The sequence below is a fragment of the Poecilia mexicana genome, unplaced genomic scaffold (assembly GCF_051168715.1).
Source record: "Poecilia mexicana isolate PSO_F unplaced genomic scaffold, ASM5116871v1 scaffold_10, whole genome shotgun sequence".
Classification (NCBI taxonomy): Eukaryota; Metazoa; Chordata; class Actinopteri; order Cyprinodontiformes; family Poeciliidae; genus Poecilia; species Poecilia mexicana.
The window spans coordinates 28949257-28973596 of NW_028263379.1; the positions used below are offsets into that span (position 1 = coordinate 28949257).

The 24340-nt window shown below is 43.1% G+C and overlaps 1 protein-coding gene across 1 annotated transcript; it reads left to right on the forward strand.

Moving 5' to 3' along the window:
* Positions 1-869: 869 nt before the first annotated feature.
* On the forward strand, positions 870-23282 carry LOC148157166 (glypican-3-like). The gene is made up of 2 exons (XM_088009780.1): positions 870-1027; positions 19232-23282. Exons 1-2 carry the CDS (start codon positions 871-873, stop codon positions 19399-19401), a joined length of 327 nt encoding a protein of 108 aa, XP_087865906.1. The 5' UTR covers position 870; the 3' UTR covers positions 19402-23282.
* Positions 23283-24340: the final 1058 nt, after the last annotated feature.

The following is a 24340-nucleotide window of genomic DNA, read 5'->3' on the forward strand; positions in this document are numbered from 1 at the left end:
TGTCGGTTCCCAGAACTCATTTTAAAACTTGTGGTGATAGAGCATTTCAGGTGGTGGCCCGAGGCTCTGGAACGCTCTCCCTCTATCAATGCGCTGCTCCGAGTCGATCTGAGGCATTTAAAAAAACGTCTCAAGACTTATCTCTTCAGAATGGCTTTTGGTTAATTCTGTTAATTGATTTTAGATTATTTTATTATTGATGTTTCCTTTTTTGTAAAGCACTTTGTGATTTTTATGTCTGTGAAAGGTGCTGTATAAATAAAGTTTACTTACTTACTTTTCATCAGAGCTCATGTAGGATCAGCTGAAGGCTTCTAGCTGCATTTTATTTGGACTTCCTGACAGTAAAGAAACAAAGTAGTCCAGCCTTGAAGTAACAAGTGTTTCAGCATCACTCCTGGACAGGCCGTTTCTAATATTGGCAACATTTTGCAGATGAAACAAGGAAAAATCTGGAAACTTGCTTAATATGGAATTTAAATGATATATTATGGTTTTTCAAGGGTCCTGGTCCAAAGACGACAACTTTTCTCAGAATTTCAAGGCATGAAATGAACTCTTCCAGATTTTCATATCTTTAAGAGACCCCTGTGATCTGCTTAACTGGTTGTTTCCATCAGATGTTCACATCCAGTCCGACAGGTTTAACGCAGAAAAAGTGGCAAAAATATCAGAAACATGTAACAAAGCATTTTTACTGAGCATTTATTGAGGAATGTCAGAAATTAAATAAAGATCAAAAAAATTTTTCTTAGTAAAATATTTTGAAAAATCGTGAATCATTTTCTTTTTACCTTGAAATGATGCTCTTCTTTGTGCGGCACGGATTCCTTTAACGTCTTTGCGTTTCCCTGTCCACAGCTGCTCAACATGGTGACGGTGTCCGAGAAGCGATGGCGAGCGCGCTCAAGAGGAGCCGACGCCGACGAGGGGTTCGCGAGCGGCGACTGCGACGATGAGGACGAGTGCGCCGAGGTGTCGGGGCTGGGGCCTCCTCCGAGACGCAAACGGCTGCGGATCTTCGCAGGTCAGACACACAAACGGCACCTTCACAACAACAAAATCGGCTGGACGATAAACTGTGCAAGTAGTTGTCACGATAAATGATAATATTGGTTTTGAGGTGATATATTGATCCGTCGTACGCATTTGTCCGAAATTGGATTTCTGCGAGAAAGAAACGTTCAGCCCGGGCTAATGTTTACAATCAAGCCCACTAACTCAGTCAGAGCCATTTACTTCAATGCTGGTGAGCAAGCGGACGGATCTAGAGGCGGTGAGATCACAGCCCTGGGCTCGGCAGTGGGGTGTTTATGTGGCTACGGCGCACGCTGACACCAACGTGACACTTCCTCTGGTGGCCGACCCCGTTGGCGTCAGCATTCATGAAAAATGTCAGACACGGTCAGTAAAAGACGGGTAGATGGTTGCTGTTTCCTCACAGACTGAGATTAAATCAGGTTCTTGTTTCAAGTCCTGAAATTATTTTGAGTAATTTCAGGATGGCTGAAATTACTTCTGTTTTCTAAATGTCAGAACAACGAGAGAGAGAGAAAGTTTTTAATTCCTTTACTTTCTTAAACCTTTTGAAGTTTACATAAATTTCTCTAGTATCTTTACAAAAGCGTCTAACAATAACTTTATTGGGTTTTGGTCCATTCCTCCTGACAGAACTGCTGCAACCGAGTCAGGTTTGCAGCAGAGGTGGGCAGATCGATCCAAAGCATTTTTATAACAACTGACGTTACCATGGTTACTCGATTGTGCTACAAAATGGCCCTATGTGCCTGGAAAACGCATAATACTCCCCCTATATCTTAAACTTTCAGTTAAAAAGATGCTGCATGTTTTTGTGCCTTGTATATAACCATCCCGTTTTCAGCTGTAGATGAGAATAATATTAATAATGAAAAAGATTTAAACTGCTGGAAGAAAGAAGATGAACCCATCCAGAAAGGAGGAACGAGTGAGTTCGATTTGCCAACATAAATCCAGAGCAGCTGAGCCGTCACCACGGTGGGAGTCGTCCTCCAGTGGCGGAGGTTTGGGTCTGCCAGGCCCAGAGCGCTGGGTTGGGGGCGGCGGGAGAGGAACTGAGGGTTCACTCAGAAGGCCGTGAGAGTCCGATGCCCTCTCTTGCTTTGCTGCTGGCCTCAGCACGGAGTCATCACACCGCCTGCCCTGACTTACAGGCTGCTGAAAGCTCCACTTTAGACTTTGATCTGATCTCTTGCGAGAGCCGTGAATTCAGGCCGTTTTGTGCGTTCCTCTCCTGAGTGCGTGCGTGCATCACCGCTTTGCAGACTCCGAGGAGTCCATCCCACTCGCTGGCAGATATAGCTGCCAATAGCTCGCGATGACTTGGCAAAAAAACGCTGACCCCGCTCGGTTTCCATTTGGTCAAACGGGAGGGGCTGGAGTTCGAAGGTCAACCTGTGGAGCACGAGGCCTAATGGGCTCCCTGTCTGTGCTCCGCTCCTCTGAGATGGACGAGCCAGATTTAGTTTCACAAAGCCCCCGCACAAATGTGTGTTTTACATGCTGGAGTTGGGGAGGGGGAGAAAGGTAGTGGAAGCCACAATAACAGGGTGCAGACAGGACGGACACATGGCTGGGACCCCGACACAGCTTCCCTGTCAACCTGCTGACCACACCGGCGATGTTCCCAAACAGGCGCGATGATTGATCTCTCCTCGGCCATGAGCATCTCATAACTGACGCCGCTCACACACTCACACACAGATGCACACGTGCCTCCCCCGCCGACCAATCAGAGCGCCCGGTTAAACATTCCCCTCAGCATACCAGGCCAGTGCAGCTATTCCAGGACGGGGGACCCCCCGTGCAGCAACAACCCCTAAAGAAAGACCTGCAGTCAGGCACTGAGCTGGGTCCTGCAGAAGTGTTCACACTGTTTTACCTTTTTTATGTTTCGTAAGAAAGCCTTATGCTAAGTTTTTTTAAGGGATTTTTATTTTATTTTTATTTTTTGTCAAAATACAAAAGAATGCATATAAAACTTTACACTTTTGTATTCTACCCCTAAATAAACAATTTTTACATTTCTTTGAGAAGTTGCTTTAAAGGAGAAATTGTACGTAACTTTTAAAAATCTTACTATCAATGAGTCTGGAACGTAGTTTAGATCGAGCCTAAAGGAATCCGACCTGGCCCAAACCCACAGGCATTGTGTCTGAGCCTGATCCGACTAATTAGCTTCAATTATAGACCGGAGGCAGAGGTAAACCCAACATATTATTTCCATTGAGATTTTACTGATTTACTGACCATTTATGTAAGCAGTGTAACTTCTGGCATTTTTAGCTGTTGTTTAGGGTTTTCCAGCTCCATTTTGCTGCTTGTTGTAACCCCACAGTGGGTCAAGTGCAAATCATCTGGGATGTGTGATTGATAGGAGCGGAGCAGAGTGATGCCACGTGCAATGCACTGCAATTGTTGCAGTCTAGTGAACTTCTGTGCCCTACTTAGGTTCTTTCTATCCTCAACAGGGTAACCTGCCTGCAGTAAGTAGATTAACAACTTTAGTGCATTCTCAGTTTTTTGTTATTTTTTTATTTTTTGCTGTGCTGAGGGTAAAAATGGCTCTTTGGGCTGCACAGGCTGCAGACCCCTGGTTTAGATCAGATCATATTCACGTACTAAAATGGTCCTGTCAAAGTCCAGACATAAATTTTTCCAAGAATTTGTGGCAAGAAAATTAACGTCTACGGACAATCTCCATCCAGTCTGAGGCATCTTGGGCTATTTTGCAAGCTTGTGCAAAACATTTCAGTCAGGAGCTGGTAGCAACATAAACCAAACTATACTATAACATATTGACTCACAGGGACTGGTACAACAACAAAACTACTTTGTATAGCTCTATCGAATAAAATCCCAAATAAATGGCAGATTGTGGTTGTAATTTGATAAAATATAACAATGTGCTATGGACTCTTCTACAACACACATCAAACATACTGGCTGCTAAAATCTGTCATTTTAGCAGCTCTGGCATTCTGACTCCATGGAGTCAGAATGCCATGGAGACGGTCGGATGATTTATACAAATTGTTGCTTGCGCACTGTTTCAAACAAGCTGATGTAACGTCAGCTGACTCCTTTCCTAACTTTAACGTCCGTCCCGTAGCTAAAACAGGACACATCCCCCACCTCTGTCGGTGGGAATGCCCACAGAGTAATCTGTTGGTAGTGCTTGGGACTCCATTTTTTTCCCCTAAATCCATTAATCTTGGATTTCACGTGCTCCTGATAAGGGCTCACCTGTGTTTCTGTGCTTTCATGCACACCTGCTCCCCGACTGTACCGCCTCTGCGGAGAACAAAAGAACACGCCACCATCCCCACAAAAAAAAACACCTCACCTCGCAGATTTCTTTTTCTCTTCATACTCTCATACTCTTCCCCACCTCTCCTGCTGTCAGATAAGAGATGTACTGCTGCTTCAGAAACTTGATGATTCAGAATACATTAAGCTGAAATTGGATTTAAATTGATCCTTCCCTGCGGTGGTCACATTAATCATTAGTTTCCAGGTGAGATGAACCGGCACGAGAGCGCTGAAATTGTGGGCAAAATCACTTCAGGGATTTTAGAACAACTCCACAGGAAGTAACTGCGTGCAAAGAGGTGGGATAATCAGTTTTTTTGGCCCTATGTGTTGGAGTGAAGCTTTGTTTCTCAGCTCCCACCCTGACAAGCGAACAGAGCTGTTGTTCCGCTCTCGTGCTCAGACGTTCGGTCACTGAAGCAACGCTTCTTTTCGGCGATCCGGAGCTTTTCTTTTTTTTCCTTCTTTTTAATCAGCTCCCAGCGGTCAGTGAAACCCAAAGTGGAAATATTCCCGTTATGTGAAACACGCACCTCGCGATGAGAGGCAGGGCCGGGCTCACCTTTCAAATTTTTTTTCATTTTTTATTTTCTTTAGGCTGGAACAAAGGCGGGGAAGGAAAGAGGGAGGCGATGAAAGAACGCGGGGATAGAACAGAACGAGACAAAAACACCTTTGATACCTGCAAAGGTTGATACACTGGGAAAACCTAAACATTCCTCGACTCCGTATGTGGGTGGAATTACCACGCTGCCAGTACGGGAAGCTGGTATGTTAATTAGCTGCAGCTGTCACCCCTGACCCCCACTACACCTGATGGGATAGGTGAGTCACCAGGCGCCAGTCCTGCACCCTAATGTTCGCCACATGTCTTCATAAACGCGGCCATAATTCACACTGTTGATATCAGGGGAACATGGATGTTTGTTCCTGTAGTTTTTCAGCTCTGTCTGGTTTCCCAGAGCCACATAGCTTCATGAATGTTGTTGCAGGAGACACGTGGCAGCCAGCTACAGCCTGTGTGCTGCAGGTGAGGCCTCGCCAAAGGGAGAGAGGCTCTGACAATCCAGATGTGAGTGCAGGTGTCTGAGGAGGAAGAATCTGGATGTGGGTGCCCACATGGCCTGAATCCTCTGGGGCTACACAAAAGATCCACGTTCAACTTCTGTATCAAACGTTTTCCTGCAGGAGAATGATCGATCGTACCACGCATTACATGGTTAACAACGTAGAGGGATAGCTGCATATTTTTGACATGAGGTTCTCTGAAGTTCTCATCTGTGATGGTTCCTCTACCTGAAGCAGAGTAAAGTCAAGTAAACTTAAATTAGGTAAGTTTTCCAGGCTTAGAAGGTTAACATAAGCTGTTAGCTAGCTTCTGTTAGAAGCTATGGAAGCTTCTAACAGAAGCTGTGGAAGCTAGCAGGTTGTCAGACTTGATCTTCCTGTTTTAGCTGACGTTAGCTATTTAAATTTACTCAAATTGAAAAGCTTATGGGATAGAATACTATATTATGGGATATTAACGGTCTGTAATTTTACGACCTAAGTATTGTGGTCTTACCCTGTCAATTGGATCAGTCCATCGGATTAGCTGATTTGCTCATCAGTCATCGCTAGGCAACACCACCAAGAACAAAGTGTTTAGATTTGTCACTCTGTCAGCATTAGACAGCATATATGCACCATGGTAATGGTTGTTTCACTCAGATTCAATTTACAACAGTCAAGTGTGATTAATAACCAAGAAAAAGCTATTTTACTGACTTAGTGCTGTACAAATTCTTAAACTTATCATGTTCAGTTTGAAGGGAACAAAATCAGAAAATGGGAAAAAAAAATAAAAAGTACAGCCTTTTAGGTTGTATTGTTAATTGTTAGCTTGTCGCATCGCACAACAGTTAGCATATCCCACAGGTTATAATTGCGCCGCCATCAGCACTTGTTCCTGGTTCATTGTGGTCTTCTTAAAGTTTTCTCTTCTTCACTTCTCTTGAGTAGTTTCCTTCCGAACGATGAGGTATTGCTTCACCACCTCATTGTTTTGGCCGTAGCCGGTTAACTCTGTAGTTCGTTAGCTTTTTATTTACCTTGTGGTAGATGACTTGGTACCACTAAACATGACCTAACCAGCATTGTTACTTACACCACTGTTTAGGAAACCTTGTTTTAGATTGAGAAGTTGTACAATGTAAAGTTTGTAGGGTAGCTTAGCAGTTTTTTTCTAGTGGTTGATGACGTGTAACCCACTGGAAATGTTCTGACCCAGCGTTCTCAGTGACCATCCCTGTTGTAGCTTCTAAACAGCCTGTTTAAATTGAGCCAGTCCTTTCCTCCTTCTTCCACGCCTCTTGCAAAAATGATGTAGCCGGCTGCCATCTGTGTAAACAGGCACGGCTAGTTGGATCTGCAGCCTCTCATCTCGCTCTCACTGAAGCAACCCATGAGCGTTCCCAGCTCTGCGTCTGAGTGGGGTGACAGTGGATCGGAAGATAGGGGCGGGGGGAGAGAGGAAAAGGGAGGGAGGAGAGGAATGAATGGATGAAATTATCCTCTTATTGGACCCTTAATGCTCTTTCACTCTGAAGCTTTCCCAAATCGGTCCAGAGATAAAACCCTTAAGATTATCCCGAAGGCAGGAAGAAGACCCTTGGTTTTAATTTCTGTGGATACTAGCGCAGAGTTGACTCGGTTCTCATAGTACATGTGATGGGGTGGGGGACCCACCGGTACTTGGTTCCTTTTCTAAGCACCGCACTTTTTTTTTTTCTGTGTTTGCAACTGTGCCTCTTGGAAAAGCGTTTGTTTGCTCAAGAGCTTTATTTACATTCACAGGCACTTTTTGGATGCCGTAAATTGATTCCAGGCCCGTTCCTGGGTCGTGTCCATCAGCTCCGCCGCGGTCCACAAACACTCCGCACACAGCGGGGCCATTCTCGAGGCCCGCTGGCCGCCACAGGGACACACAGAAGCCATTTTGTGGAAACGTCCTAAAAGTTTGGTCAAGGCTTTCAGTGGTTTGCGTTTCTCGTGTTAACCCTCCGCTCTCACCTGCATCCTAAATTCTCCTTCTGTTCGTTTTTTTTTTTTTTTGCCCTCCCCTCCATCCCCTTTCCTCTGACCTGCTGCGGTTCAGTTTTCCGGACCGTTCTTGAAAGCAACCCAAAGACTGTGAACATCGCAGGAGTCTCCCTGTCAGTTCGCTCTGAACTGCCTAAGGGAACCACAAGCGAACCACTAGAATGGGCTGAGGCAGATAGTGAAACTGCACAGAAGAACCTCACAGTGCACAGTCAAATTGTCGTATGTGCCTTCGCTCCTAGCCTGCCTCGCTGCAGGAATGTGGGCTGGGGGGGGATTTGCCCGCTCTTTGGTTGGAAAATTTCCACTACGAATCCATCTCAATGTGCCAGTTTCGTCTCCTTAACTGGACTGACCTCAGGAACCGGGAGGAGAATGGAAACACGTGCGTCAGGTCTTTAGCCGCAAGAAGATAAAGGCAACATCCAAAGAATGTCTCTGGCGCTGATAAGAGCCGTCATTGTCCGGTGTGTCCTGACACGGAGACAGGGCTCCCCGCCAACCTCTGACCCTCCACGGAGCCTTAACCTCAGCTGTACCGCGCCCCACCCTGAACAAGCTGCTTCCCCTCAGGACAGAATCAACTCTTTGTGTGTGTGATTTGTTATGGTTTTTACTTCGCTCAGCCGTGCGCGCCTTTTTCCACCATCGCAGCTTTGCTACTGTGAGGAATTTGCGGCGAAAATTTATGTGTCTGTTTCGAGCTTCTCCTCCGCCTCGGGCCTGTTCTCCTATTTATGATGGTGTGAGCCATTAACTGGAAGTGGAGACTAAAAATACATTGAAGTCAATGTAATTTGGACAGTGCATGGCGAGGTCAGTGAGTGCAGGGTGCTGTTTATTCCCTCGCCAATGCAATATAACTAATGGATCTTGACTTGAATTTTCTCCACAAGCCACAAAGAGTCTTTGTGATGGGTTGTATTCCAGTCATATCAGAGCTAACCACGGCATTAGACGAGGGGTTTGGAGTTAGAGTTCTGCAGATTTGTATCTTCTTTTTTGTTTTTTTTTCTGAACTTGTCTTCTGATTCCACTTACTGTGTCTTGCTGGAGTGTCCACACCCCTGCAAATTCTCCCGATATTGTCATGTTACAACCACAAACCTCAGTGTGTTTTATTGCAATTTTTATGGGATAGCCCAACACAAAGTAGCTCATAACTGTAAAGCAGAAGGAAAATGATACACGATTTTTGAACATGCCTAAGGATTCACAGGCATTTTTATTAAGCTCCATTTGCTCCCTAACAAAAACCAGAGCAGATGGTGTCCAGAAGCAGCGTTGTTGGTAACTAGTGTGGTTTCATCTGGGCGTAGGTCCAGGTGTTCTGTGAAGGCCTCAAAGCTTTGTTAGAGAACAAACATCGTCATGAAGACCAAGCAGGACCACAAGTTTAAAGCAGGGTTAGCCTCTATATCCAAGCTCTGGGCATCTGACTGAGCATTGTTCAACACATCGCCTGAAAACAGGAAGAACAGGCACAACTGGAAAGCTGCCAAGACATGGCCGTCAACACGGTGTCCACACGTCTGTAAAAGATCTTAAAGTCATGCATCTATGATCAACCAAGTGCTAATAGTCACATTTAAGACTTTTAAGAACTTTTTAATGCCACCTTGAACCAAATCATTAATAACAGGGATGGTTTGGGGATCAAGCGTAATACAGCAGGTTTTCTGTGTCAGACATGGGTAAGTGTAAATTTATCGTCGGTTGGCTAGACGACGAACGTTTTTGCCACTGGCTCACTTCTGTTGCCAACCAATCCGAGGCTGGGGTGCATTCTGTAAAAACTAAAATAAAATACAACTAAATGCTGAAGCTTGGGCCTATGGGGGTTCACACCATAGAGAGTCATGCATTGTGAGAAGCACAAACCCACTGCTAAGAGCCAACCACAGAGGCCAGAAAATTCACAATAAATGCTACGCCTGATGGTAATACAGCATGATCCCCCAAACATCCCTGTCATTAATAGTTTGGTTCAAGGTGGCATTAAAAAGTTCTAAAAAGTTTGACTTGCTGAAACCTGCAGATACTCTGGTCAACCTAAACAGCATATCATTTAGGGAAGCAATCGAGAGGCTCATGAAATCTCTGATCCACAGTGAGGAAAGGCTGATTGATCAGTACATTAGATGTTAATTTACCTGATGATTCTGATGATAGAACTGAACTAAATGTAATGTTTCTTGCTTGTTTCAGAATCAGTTTGTGTATTTTGTTAATAGCGTCGATAGTTTCTTTGTCTCAACTGCCTTGCTGCTGAAACAAAGAATCTCGACTTGAACACATTTAACAGGTGTCAGTCCCATTAGGCTGCACTGTACTCGTTCTCCACTCCAGTTTAAAGACATCCAGACGTTATTGTGTCTTTACATCCGCAGCAGTCTGTGCCATGACGTCTCCCCCGTCTCACATTCTGGCCCTCTCTCTGGGAGTGTCCCTCAGCCTGGAATAACAGCGAGCGCTGGGGAAGCAGGAGCGGCTCAGGGAGCGGCGCTGTTTTAAAGGCCCGGGGCAGGGCCTCCTGCGGCCGTCTCGTTTGTCTTGGCTCGACATTCCCAGCCCCTCCGTGCGCCCCTGTGGTCGGCCGGTTGGTCTGGGGGCAGACTGTCATCTCCCCCCACCCAGACAAAGGCATCTAGCTCCAGTCTGTCGATGAGCAGCGGCTCTGAGCTGTTTATGCAAAGTGTGACAAGCCGGCCAACGATCGACAGCTGCATTTCCTTTACATATGTGCGCATAACTGTGTTGAATGTTTTAACAAATTTGGAGTTTCCATTAAAAAGTTAAAATCACACATGAATAAATTTAATGTGATAAGTCTTGAAAAAGTATGCCATGAGTAGGCTTGTCACGATAAATTTCGCTAGACGATAAATTGTCCCAGAAGGTATTGCGATAAACGATAATTTTGTTTTGGGACAATTTTAAAGTAATATGATAGTAATTATATTTACAATCTCAAAGATTAATACATTTTATTTTCTAATGGACATTTAACACTGGAACTGGAAGACATTTTAAATATCTTCCAGCAGAAACAACAAATAAAATGTCTGTTAAAACAAAATTGTCCTTCAAGAAAGGGCTAGTTCAGACCAAAACACCAGACTAAAGTCATCCAGTTTTCTACCAAAAACTGGATGACACAAGTTTTCTGCCAAACTTGGACAAAAAACAATAAATCATGCAAATAGAAATAATTGAGCTAGTTTTAAGTCATCATGTGATTAATCAGCTTATTGCCTATTGTGACAGGCCTAGACACGCCATCATCATCCTCCCACTTCCTGTCGTCTTTTCTGCCAGTTTTAACAAACGCTTGTTGATCACGTGTCTCGCCTGATGTGAAGAGTGTTTCCATTGCAGTTTTGCAAGACACACCAATTTCAATACAGCTGAAAAACCTCCTCATCCTAGCACAAAAAAAAATCTTTTATCGTAAAAAGCGAGTTTTTTCGAAATTGGCGTGTTCCCATCAAGTTAATTTATTGTCATAATTCCAATTTGCGCAATTTTACGCTCAATGGAAATGCAGCATCTTTTAGGAAACCAAGCTCTGCAGATTTGGTCAGTCATGTAATTTTTTTTTTTTTGTACATTTCTTGGTGGCTCTGGGCCAAGAACTGCACACAGCCTCTTTGTTTTGTTTTTTGGGTTTTTTCCCCCCAAATGTGCTGAGTCCAAAATCCATTCAAACTTTTGCTCCACAGAACTGACCCAAACTGATAAAATATTTGCTTTACTTCAGGAACCATAATGTAAGCTGTCCAGCCTTGAGGGCCTAAATCAAATTTGACTGCTTTAGGTGTGCTATGTGAACACACGGTCTGCCAATGCAGCGGGAATCTAAACCATCTCTCCCGTTTCATAAGAAGCACCTGTGTTTGGAGACTTAACATTCCACATACTTATCTGACCCTATAAAGGAGTTTTCGTGCAGCACACATGTGCTGAATAAACTGTACGGCACCGTGAAGCTGCACTCTCTCCAGAGGGCTTGTAGCAATGTGTCAACCAGCTACCAAGGCGCTTCTACTCTGCAAAGTCAAATTCAGCCAACATGTGTCCAGACTGTGTCGGATCGATTCTCGAACATGTAATCTTCACCTGTAGCCATCTTTTTTTCCCACATAGTTTGCTTGTTGTGACAACTGTAAACGGCGAGCCGCAGGCGACACTGAAACAAAACCTCCAGACTCTCTTCCCCCTCCTCCGCCCTCCCTTCCTCCCTCCGTTGCTCTGTCAGACAGACAGAAAAGCCACTGCGACACACATGGGACTTGCACTCCAGCCTCTGTGTGACCTGTCAGGGTGATCCAAACAAACATCCGCTCTCCGCCTTAAGAGACCCGCAGTGTCTGCACGCATTCTGTTCTCGACGGGAACTGGTCGCTAAAGACAACATAAATTTAAAGCTTGAATGTGGCCACGGTTGTCGGCTTGCGTGCGACTACTAGGCCTGCTCATTCACGACGCTTCCAGTCAATGCTTGGACCGTTGACCCTTCGCCTCGGTCGTAACTCGAGCTCCTGAAGCCAGGGTGGAGCTAGCAGGGATGCTCCAGCTAGGTGGTGTCCCTGTTGCAGTGTGAGGGGGGCTGAAAATGTAAGATCTGAATAGATGCGCTGCAGGAGGGCTGTGTCCTCCTGAAAACCTGAAGGGACCTTACAGGGCTCACATCAATCACTCACAGGACGCCATCAACACACTCTTTAGCGTGTTTTATTGGGATTTTATGTCTTCGTTGACTTAGTGCCGCCTTTGAGGCGCAACTCCTCCTCTGAGCTGCAGTTTCAAGGCTGATCTTCCACCCTCAACTCCCCCACTCAGCTCCTTCAGACTAGCCAGAATCAATCAGCAAACACCTGATGGAACTGTGCATCTGCTGAGCTCATCATAGGAGCTGCTTCTCAGTGCTACACTGGTATAAAACGTTGTTAAAGGGTTAATAGAGGAGCCAAGTTGTGATGACGTCTTGAAGGTTTCTTAAAGAGACAGTGGCCCAACTTGAAGGTGTTAAATTACGATGCCAAATTTTATTTAAGTCATATTTGATATCCATGTCATTTTTATGACAAGTGATGATAGCGTAGTCTCTAGATCGCTACCATCAAGAATCTAGGCACATCTGTTCTGTAAAGTTAGAGCAGACTTTGCAGTTTAAACTATGATTTTCAGTATTGTGCCTGGAAAATGCACAATACTGCCTCTTTAAATCCACCTTGTTCAACATTTAGAAACTAAAAATCTCCAACCGGAGGGAAGAAATTGTAACTCCCTGTGAAGAGGATGAAAATCATTACTTTGTTTTGCTCTATCTGCTAACAAGTTTGTGGTCGTAACATGACAAATGCAGAAAAATGTGAGGCATGTAAATACTGTGTCTAATTGTCACTCCTCCCCACCAGGCCATAAAAGGAAAAAGCGAACCAGAGGAACATGAATCTGGACGACTTCTGTCTGTGTCTGTTTTTTTTTTTTTTTTTTTTTTTCTTGTCTGTACGATTCACTCCCAGCCTGTTTGCGTTTAGGTCTAGAAACACAGCCACAGGTGTTGGTCACTAATTATACCAGGATATTGTTAGCCCCAGCCTGGCGTATAGCACTGTGCAGGGATCTAGGCTTGCATGGAGCTCAGTCCCAACTGGGTTGTTTTTAAAATCCTGCGGAACAAGGCCCCTCTGTGGTGCTGCTCACGTCCGTGTGTTTAAACTAGAGAGAAAGACCCTCTCTCCCTCCCTGGGATTTTTTTCTCTCTCTTTCTGAGAAACTGAGGCTTTTTTCTTTCTTTCTTTTTCTCCCTTCACATTATTGCCGCTGCAAAGCAGCAGCAGCAGCGGGAACAATGTCCTTCCACTCTGTCTCTCGCTTTTTCACACAGCGCTCGCTGGGACGGGCACATCCACCCCACTCAATCATCCGCACACAAATGCAGACGCGCCCCGCTCCTCAACTCCCCGCCCTGCCCCTTATCCACACTGTGTATAAAAGCTGTATCGAATTGCACCTTGAGCTTAATTGGCTCGGCGGTACAGTGTGCCGCTGTCGAAAGTGACAAATCGGCCTTTCAGAGCCCCAGAGAATGTCTGCCCACTGCCATGTCAGGGGACACGGCGGGCAGGGGGGAGGAAAAAAGTTAATTGTCCTTCGGGCTGCGGCTCAAAAGATGTCGTAACTGCTGATGAATTCGTGGGAGATGCAGTTTGAAGCTTTCGGAGGTTTATTTATTTGCCTCGTTCCTCTACTTCAGACAGAGCCTGGTGGTGCAGAGGCCCGAGGGCGATGGGCAGCATCAGGGAAAGAAAGGGCCTCAGGCTCTGTGTCTCTACCAGAGCAAAGCTTTTCCACAGACTCCTAGCTGCTCCCTTTTGTCACCCGGCACTCTCACCGAGCGTCCGCTTTAGTTTGACATCTCTGCAGATTAACGCAGACTGTAAGAACTCAGAGAGTTGGAGTCCTACGAAGGGATTCATTCTTCCTAAAGTCTTTACATCGTTCCACGTCAACCTAAAACTTCAGTGTTTTATGAAAGAGGCAGGATTATGTATTTTGTAGCACAAACTTCAGTTGTGCTACAAAATAAAAGTTGTGTTAAAATAAATTTGAATTTGTAATTTAATGCCTTTAAATCGGGCCTCTGTATGTCATGTTGGATTTTAGTTTCCTGACCCACATGCAAGTTCACACAAAACCAGAGAACACTGTTCAGTGAAAGTTTAATGTATTTTAAACAGTACAGTCAAATTGTGCTCCAGAGGATGGGTAGGCAGGTCAGCTCGGGTTCTGTTCGGAGAAGGGAGATGTTAGTAGGGACCAGAGATGAGGGATCTTGATTGGTTTAGAGGAATAAGCTTACTGTCTTTCGGATGGAGGTTGCGCGGAGGGAAAAAGGATCCGGGAGCGTCTCTGAGGACTAATGATGGAGAGCGGCAGGCGGAGATGTTTGGTCTAAGCAGGAAGCGATCTTAAAGTCCAGACGTGGTTCCTGGCTTGATTTTGACAGCTTGTCATTTTCTGAGGGAAGATACAAAATTACTTGAAGTCTCATAAAACATCCATAACATGATTTCTGGTTAGACTCTGACCAACAAGTGGGACCATCGAGCGATGAGTGACTGCTCCTCTGCTTCTTAAAGGTCCACCACTCAATCACTCGGAATCAGATGCCGGTGCGCCAGCCTGTCAGAACTCTCCTCCGAAGATCCTCTATAGGAAAGAGCACTCACACCAACCCGAATCCTAACACTGTCTCTTTAAAAACTCCTGCTCTTTCTGGAGCTCCACCTTCAGGAAGTCATCACCACATTTCTCCTCCATTAACCCTTTAACTACATTTTCACCAGCGTTTCACTGAGAAGTCGCTCGTGAGATCAGTAGATTCTACCAGGTGTTTGCTAATTTCTGCTGGCTAGAAATTAGCAAACACCTGGTGTTTACTAATTTGGGGGAGTCTCCTCGAAGGCGTAGCTAGGTGCAACCAGGCGTTTTTCCACAGCCGAATGGTTACCATGGTGATTAAAGGATTTCTGAGACATGCATTAAAGAATCAAGGCAATGCTCCAGGTGTGGTTTTGATGAGGTAATAACATTATAACATGATTTAAAGCTGAAAAAACATTACATAATACTCCCCTTAACGTTTTTATGTGAAAATCAACACAAAGTGGTACATAATGCAGAGGTGAAGCACTCAAAAGTGAGAGTAAAACAGTATTGAGTAATAAAAAGTTTACTCAAGCTCTGACTGATTAACACATCAACCATTTCATATTCAAAAGCTACATCATCTGATGGACCAAAATCTAAAGATATGTGGAAATTTTGACATTTTAAAGAACAAAATGAAAATATTTCATATAAATAATTACAAAATGATAAAATCAGGAAAAGAACATTTTTGTCTATTCAGTTTCTTTCAATATGAGACGAATGAAACTGTAACAAAAACTGCATAAGCTGTTAAACAAGCTCACGGAGTCACTCCAGAAATTGTACTCAAGTCAGAGTACTGATACTTCATATTAAAATTACTCAAGTAAAACTAAAAAAGGCAGTACTCCTAAACATACCTTTTTTTTTTCTTTTTTTTTCAAAATGTTAAGTAAATGTGGATGAAGGTGCTCTGGTCAGACGACACCAACACTGATCCCTCTGGTCTACATGCAGAAGACATCTGCTTGAAAAATTAATGCTGCGCAAAACTCAAGAGTCTATAAAGGACTTGAGACCAGCAGGACAGAAACCATGGAAACCAGTTTAGGTCAGGGGTCTGAGACCTTTGCAATCCTAAGAGCCATGTTTACCTCCAGTCCAGCTGATTGAGACTTGTTTAGAGTCCCAAATGTTAAAGGCCTTAAAAATAAACTTAAATACTTGGCATAAAATACTGCTTTAGGAAATATGTTACTTTTTAAAGATACCCCATTTTATTTGTGTGTTTAGGTTTGAAAATAAAGAAAAATGTTTGCAAAGCAAGGAAAAGACATTGTAGAAAATCAGTTTATTACATGAAAAAAACCTGCTTAAATCAGCATTTGTGATGAAATATTTTAATCATCATCATTGTCGGAGTGGTGGTTTGAGAGATGGTGAGGATGAACGCTGAGACCAGGTTGTGAAGAAAATGATGAATTTAATGATGAAAGGCTCAAACAGTCCAAATACAGGCGGCACAGCAGAGAGTTTAGCACATAGCTAATACCGGTAGCAACTGACATAAAAGACTGTACACTGAAACAAGCAACCTCAGGACTTCACAGTTCAACGGCGGAAAACTGACTGACAAGCGACAAAGCATACAACGTTCAACAGGTGGGACTAAATACACTGGGGGGTAATCACAGGAATGAGACACAGCTGGGATCAATCAACGGGGAAGATGCAGAAACAACAGAGACTCACAGGACAGAAACTGAACACAGAAAAACCTTAAAATAAATACACAGAAACACGGATCATGACAGTACCACCCCCCCCTCAAGGGCGGCTATCAGACGGCCAAAAAAAGAAACAGTCCAGATCAGGCAGCACGGCAGACAGATTAGCACACTGCTAAATACTGGTAGCAACTGAAAACCTGAAGACTGAAAACGAGCGCTAGACCAACACAGGACTTAACAGTTCGACTGTGAATGTAAGCAAACAAATGACGAATGACGTAAATATGACAAGGATCCGACAACAGACAAAGACAACAGGTGGGACTAAAAACACAGGGAGGGTAATCAGGAAACTAGACACAGCTGGGACCAATCAACAGGGAGGACAGGACAGAGACTCACAGGGAAACAGGACTAAACACAGAAAATCTCGAAATAACTACACAGAGAAACACAGATCACAACAATCATCTTAGAACGACCTGCTGAGTTCGAGCTAAAAATGGGCGAAACTCTCCCCTGCCTCTGTCCTGAGCTTCAAGAGACACGGACTTCCACACCACGCTTTTCTGGATTCTTTCCTTTTATTAAAAGAATCCCCCTGCCTCGTAATATACGCTCTTTCATCTGTTTTAATCGTGTAACATCCCTTTAACACTTCAAAATCTGCAGCTGAAGCGTAATGACGTGGAAAAACCCAAAAGCTGTGAGTAATGCTGAGCAACCAGCAACCAAGTCCATGAAGACTCGGCGGATATTTCAAAAACTAGTCACTGTGTACCGTGTGTTTCGTCTGGCGTGACGGCGGACTCCGCCGCCTCAGACCTGCCGTTCCTCCCCGCGGAGCGGCTTTATTTCTGATATCCTTCTGGCCTCCCTGACAACTCACTTCTTTCATTTCAGTCTCTCACTGCTATCTGCCAGACAAGATAGCACAGAACATATCTCACACACACACACACACACACACACACACACACACACACACACACACACACACACACACACACACACACACACACAGGCAGGAGGACCTGCTGAGTGTCAGTAAGAAAACAGCTGCGGATGCAAAGCAAGACGGCAGTAAGAAAGAAGAGAGCAGCAGGTGTCCAAGAAGCTGCTACTGCTGCTAAAGAGAAGGGAAACCAAGAGAGAAGCAAAAAATATATGAGGAAATTAAGGGTTTTCCTTTTCTTCTTTCTTTTTTTTTCTAGTAATTCATAACATTAGCAAAATCTTCCACTTCCTGTGTTTGTGGCGGGAATTTACAACCATCCAGAAATCATACTATCAATTAAACTGGCACTGACGTCAAATCTGAGGTTTTTCTGTTTGTTGTTTTTAGATTATCATCAATGTTTCCACAGATTCTGCTAACAAATTTAGAAATTCTCCACATTTATTGAGCCACTATTTTACCAGGAATCTGTGTCGTTTCTTTTATAAAATGAAAGCAAAAATCTCCTTGAGATGATAAGAGAGGAAAAAGCACGTCAGTGTTTTTTGTTTTTTTTTCTCCCTTTGTTCACACTGGGACAGGAACATTTCACACATTGTCAAAGCCAATAATCGGTCAAACGAGCTGAAAGTGAGTCATAAAATATATATATATAATTTCTCTTCAGAAGCTCTCAGCCTTATTAAACAAACTTTATACTGCATTTGCTCTTGACTAGGATGATGCCCAACTTAATCTGGTTCTAGTTTCACGTCACAAACCCAGTTCAGTGTCTGGTTTGTTGAACTCATTAGTCAGGTTAGCTGCTCCACAGAGATGAAGAAGCCAAATATGCCTAAAGCAACATAAATAAAAGCTGATTACACTCAAGAAACGTGATCAGGGACGTCGGTGTTACCTTTTGGAAACGTGACCTATATAAAAATGTAGGGCAAGCGTCTGAATTTGGAGAAAGTTTAAAAAAGAATCCTCTCAAAAACGTATTTCTCCCATTATTCTCTGTAAATAGAAATAATGTTGGTCATATTAACTAGCCTAAAACTGTAAAATAGAAGTTTTGGTTAATGTAAGAAAAAGCAGTTTTTTATATGTAAATATGTTGCTTTAACTGTATTTTTGTAAAAATGACATTTCGGACTGATCATATCAAAGCAGTCTGTTTAAAGTAGCAGGTATCTTGACAGTGTCTTGGTTCAACGCTCCCTAAACATCCTTTATTCGTAGTGTTGCCATTCTCGCAGACAGAAAAGTGCCGTTTTACGGCCCCGCGGTTTTAAACCGAGACCCGAGGAAACGGCGTTTGTAGCTGTCGTAAATACCATCTCGGCTATTTCTGAACACCACAAATCATCCTCCACGGAGCCACCGAAAACACACGCCGCATTACCCATTCCTCAAAGTGCTGTGAGTTACTCTCTCCCGAACTCAGCACCATTCCACAAATTGGTTGTTTCAGTGAAGAGCATCTGTTGCGTCATAAAAGATAATTCCCCCCACGTTTCAGTCAGGTTTCAGCCGACACACAGATGGCACGCATCAGCCAAACGTTTCTGGATGTTTTTTTTTTTTTTTCCTCCTGAGTCTGAGACATGACTTCATGCAGCCTCTGTGGGTTTTGTTTTTTTCCGTTTACAGCAGATGCACCCTTCAAGTCGCCCCGTTTCGGTAGTCTCTATGACTAAAATAAACGTGCGACGCGGTTCGACGTGGGTCCGCAACAATAACATTTAACATCTGGTTACATGCAGAGGGAGGTCCGGTTTGTCCTGACGCGGCGTTGTTTTTGCAGCTGCGCAAGGCATCGCAGAGCAGCGAGGCGGACGCGTGTGTTTTCCGTTTCCATCTCCATGTTTGTTCTAAACTTCTCCGTCCCCCTCATATTCCTCTACCTCGCCCTCATTATCTCCTCCGTCGCTCACTTTTGTCTTTCTCTCTCTCTCCCTCCCTTCAGACCTTGACAGTAACCTGGATGACTTCACCTTCCAGGAGCAGCTGCTGACCCCTCGGCTGGCCACCACCGGGATGGGAGGGGCCCCGTCACCTGCGGCTCCGCTGCCGAGGAGCAGCCTGGTCCCCGTGCTGCCAGCGACGCTCGCTCTCCTCCCGCTTTGGCGCCACTGACGGAGCCGGCCTTCTGCTCTCTGTTTTAGCTATAAATTCCTTACAAACACGTAAAAGGTGACGAATCTTTTGGACCTCTAGAACACCGGCGGCCCCATCAAAGGAAGTATTAACAACCAAAACCCCCCTTTTTTTTTTCTTTTCCCCTCCTACTCTGACAATAGTTTTTCTTCATTCAAATTTGGTCGACGTTCCAAAATCAAGCACACTCCATATCCTGTCTTGTAAATAAGAAAACTTCCAGCTGGCAAACTTTACTTTTTTGTACGCTCTGGCTTCACATGCTCATATACTGACTTTGTCTCTATAGCAACAAGGCAGGAGAGAAGCCGATTATTTATTAAACTGTGGACATGTAAATAAGTGTAACCACTCTGTATGTACCAGCCCAGCTGGAAGAACCAAGCGTCAGCCGCTGCCATCTTCCCTCATGACTGTGAGTGAAACTCTCGCCAGCACTGGACCTGAAAGCTCACAGGGAATCACTTCTCTTAAAGGGAAAGTCCAGAAATGTTTTCAAACGAGGTTCTGCTGAATGCTTATGTGCAGTAATCGTCTTACCTGCTGTAGGTGACGATCTCCGTTTAGCGTGATTTCAAATTGGTTGATCCAGGCAGAAACTGACAGGTGGTTCACATCAAGATCACGAATGTTTTTAAAGGGCCAGACAACTTTGCCAGAATGTATTGATAAAATCCAATAACAAACTCTTAAGATATTAATAAGCAGCTGCCTCTGCCTTGGATAAGTATTTCTTAATGGGGCAGTGTTATTTAAAACTGACTCCTCTCCCTGACAGTAACGTCGTTACTTGATTGTGCTATACAAGGCACTATACCTGGAAAAAACATCACACTGTTCCTTTAAACCTAAATACTACTGAAACGTTTTCACATCGATCCCTCCCTCCTGGACTTTGCAGTCGTGTTTGTGATTTATTTGCAGTTTAAATAACTGCATTTGTGAAGCTACTTTAGAGATATTTACAATGAATTGTGCAATATTTGTCTTGATGCATGACAACAAATGTGACTTTTTCTTACTCCCTATTTTGATCACATACCACAACTTGACATGAAGTAAGGCTGGAGCAGTGTAGCTGTAAAAAGTAAGAAACACTGCCGCCACGTTGGCATAACTTATACCTGATGTGTTTGACCATAAAATATTTGAAATAAACTCACAATTATGCATTATTGCTGCTGCGTTAATTTCTGCGATCTCTGGATAGTGACAAACTGGAGGGGCAGATGGATGTAATTTGGGAATTTGCAGATTAAAAACTGATTTGATTTGATTGATACAAGAATATTTAAGCCCACAACTATAATCCTAAAGGCTTTGTTCATATTCATGTGTCAGTCTAGTCTAAAGGGTCACATTAAAAGTCATAGTGGGCCGGATTCGACCAACATGGACTTCTACAAGTTCTGTCTAAAGAACTTTGTGACTTTTCCAGGCAAGATGAAGGCAGGTTCATAGATAAACTAAACTTTAAAACACTTTTAGAGCTGGGATGCAGCTGGGATGTATGACTCTTAACCTGCTTTCATAATTGGATTGGACTGAGTGTATTGTTCTGTAAATAAACTGGATCTGTTGGGTCTTTTTAAAGTGCCTTGAGGTGGTATTTGTTATGAATCGGAGTTGTAGCAGTAAACTAAGAAGAAATAAATGAACCACAGCAGGAATAACAGGCAGACATGGAGATGAAAAGTTGAATCCAACAAGGAGAAGACTAAAACGGGAAGCAGAGAAACCAAGAAGAGTGACCATTGGGGGGAAGAGCAAGGTTGCATCTGTTAGAGACTAAAGGAGCTGAGGGAAAATGACTAATTGGTGTGGAATGAATCCACTGGTGAAACGGTGAGATCAGGGAAACCAAATAAGCCTCGGAAACATTAAGCATGACCAAAAAATTAAGGTGATCAAAAATACTGAAATGTAAGAATGAGAAGCAACAGAAAATAACCCAGAAATTCAAACCAGAATGACTCACTAAACTCCAACCACATTGTAGCTGGATAGTTAATCTTAAATGGACAGTTTTATGACTTTTCCAGGCACATGGTGTCTTTTTATAACACAATCAAGCAAGTATAGGACCTTTAGTTGTTATAAAAAACGCTCTAAAAATCAAATACGACTTAAAAGAAATTTGACTTTGTAATTTCGCACTTTGAAATTGGGGCTCTGTTTCTTTAAGAAGCTCCTGCTCTTTCTGAAACTCCATCTACAGGAAGTCATGACAACATCGCTCCTCTATTAACCCTTTAGCAATGTTTTTACCAAAGTTTCACTGAGAAGTAGCTTCTATGAAGAGCTCAGCTGATACACAGTTCTACCAGGTGTTTGCTAATTGCTGCTGGCTAGTCTGAAGGAGCTGAGTAGGAGAGTTGATGGTTAGGGTTGCTCTGTGAGGTGAAAGCTCGGAAACTGCAGCTGTGAGGAGGAGCTTCGTCCTTGATGGTGGAGCTAGGTCCACCCGGGCGTTTTGCACAACTGAATGGTTGCCATGGAGATTAAAGGATTTCTCAAACAATCAAGGCAACACTCCAGGTTTGTTTTTGACATGATATAAAAGCTCAAAAAAAGTTCATCTTGCATGATACTGCCCCTTTAATAGAAAATGTTTCTGAATGTATTTTGAATCTTACGTTTCACACAGTAAGATCTTTGGTGCGGCGCCACTTCCTGTTTCCATTTCCTGTGGAAATAATCTTTTGACTTTGGTGTTAAAAAATTTCCAAAGTAAACATGACAAATGTTTTAATGGTTCATAATATAGAATTTGCATAAACCACTCTAGAGTTCTTGATACAGACATTTTTAATCTTGGCTCCTCTCTGAGCCTCTTAGATTAGCTAATCCGGATTCAGGACAAGTGAAGATGCCGAAGAAAGTAAAACATTCACTACTCCTTATTTCACAGCAGAACCTCATCTGTAAAATTCTGCACTGTCCCTTTATAGATGCACTGTTCTTTCAGAAGCTGTGCTTTAAATATCTCTTTTTAACTCTTGATTGTTCCTGTTTGGGTGTTTATAAAATGAACTAAATGAATTCTGGCTGATTTTTTTTTTCTTACTCTTACGAGCGGAGTCTGCTTCATTTTGTAAAGCTGGTAGCTTTAAGTGTGTGACTCAGCCTGACAGTTGTACAGATGTGTGTGTGTGTGTGTGTGTGTGTGCGTGTGTGTGTGTGTGTGTGTGCGTGTGTGTGTGTGTGTGTGTGTGTGTGTGTGTGTGTGTGCGTGCGTGTGTGTGTGTGTGTGTTCCTGTGTTGGTGCCACGTTTATAAAAAAATGTGTTAATTTGCCATCTCTTAGTTCGTGAACTGATCCGCTGTTTGGAATGTGATGCTTCGCTACAACTTTCTCGCTTACTCTTTCGCCCTGTGCATAAAGCAAGTTTTGAAATGACATATACAGAAATGGTGCAACTCAGTAGGTAGTGTGCTTGTGTGCATTCAGCTAGCTGGTTTTCAAACTTCTGACGGTTGCGTTTAATCACTGGGTCTCTTCGGGTTTTCTAGGCTACAAATCGGAAGTTCCATTTCATGTTATTGTTTGTTTAATTTAACTGAGATTTTAAAAGGAAGTGTGGTAAAAGAAAAAAAAAAGAAAACCAAGACCAGCTCCTGTGTTGTTTGTATTGGAGAAAGTAGGATGGATGTGCAGAGAGACGCTAATTAAAAGCTGGACTCGGCAGACTGTTCAGAGCTGCAGGTTTAACTTGTCATATCAAGAGGAAGTGATTATAAACCGTAGTGCGGCTTCCTTCCACGCAGGTTTCCCGCCTGCAAGCGAAGCAGCAGCAGTCCAGACTGTTTTCTAACTCACTGTTCAAAGTACAAAGCAAGAATAAACCGAGATCATTTCACTGTTTGGTTCTTTTTTTTTAGTAGTTTTTATTTTTAAAGTTCTGTTTGTTCAAAAGAAAAACTAAATTAAATGTTGCGATCTGCAGTAAAACATATAGTTTACAAGGAAAAAAAGGAAACTTTTTGTTATTTTTTAATAAATTGGCATCATTCACACATGGGAAAATTCACATTCACAGCAAACATCGTTTCAATGCACTTTCCAAGACAAATTGATCCACTTTACACGCAGAAGTCCAACTCAATCAAACATATTCAAATTCAATTATGTCGTGGTTTTAAACACCTTGGTTTATTTCAGGGATAAAAAATGTTTTGCTTACGTCTTGCGTCTCCAGACTTTGTCACTTAGGCCAAAACTGTCAACTAAAATGTGCTGATGGGACAAAAAAGTAAAATTTTTAATAACTGAAATTGTCAAAAATGTTACATTTTTTAAGGTATTTTAATTAAATTAAAGTTTTTTGATATTGTTTCTTTTTTTTATGGGAACCAGATCATAGATCTAAAACTTGCTAAATGACTTCCAGTTTGCTTGTAATTTTGAAGAAAATTGACAAAAAAATTTCATCTGTTCTCATCAGCAGAACAGGATCTACGTCCGTCTTGTAGTTAGTAAAGTTTTTATGCAGCGTTTAAAAGCAGGTTTGGGTCCACCAAAATGAACTTTAGCGTTCATGTCAATGAGTGGATGTGTGCTCCTGGTTGCCATGACAACAGGAGGAACTCAGAAAGCTTGGAAAAGGTGATCACTTTGTGTTGCATCAAACATTTTTTTTGTGAGTGGATTTGAATTTATAGGTTGTGGTTTTGTCCTAATTTGTTTAATTTATGTTTGGTAAAAATCAGCCCATCAGCCACAGAACGGAGAGAAAATAAAACCACAGAATCACCAATCCAGAAGTTCTTTCTATATTAAATAATTATTATTATTTATAGCAGTAGAATCTCCTTCAGCGGTTTCACAGAGGAGAGAAAACGCCGTTCTTCTGATGCACTTTGACCCGGTTTTTAAAAAGGCTTCCTGTGAATTCTGCACTTACATTAATAATACGTG

What these genes read in the sequence shown, in the direction of transcription:
- LOC148157166 (XM_088009780.1), top strand. Translation starts at nt 871, where the DNA reads ATGGTGACGGTGTCCGAGAAGCGATGGCGAGCGCGCTCAAGAGGAGCC. An exon ending in ACGGCTGCGGATCTTCGCAG is followed by an intron (nt 1,028 to 19,231) that starts GTCAGACACACA and finishes CCCTCCCTTCAG; the next exon opens with ACCTTGACAGTAACCTGGAT.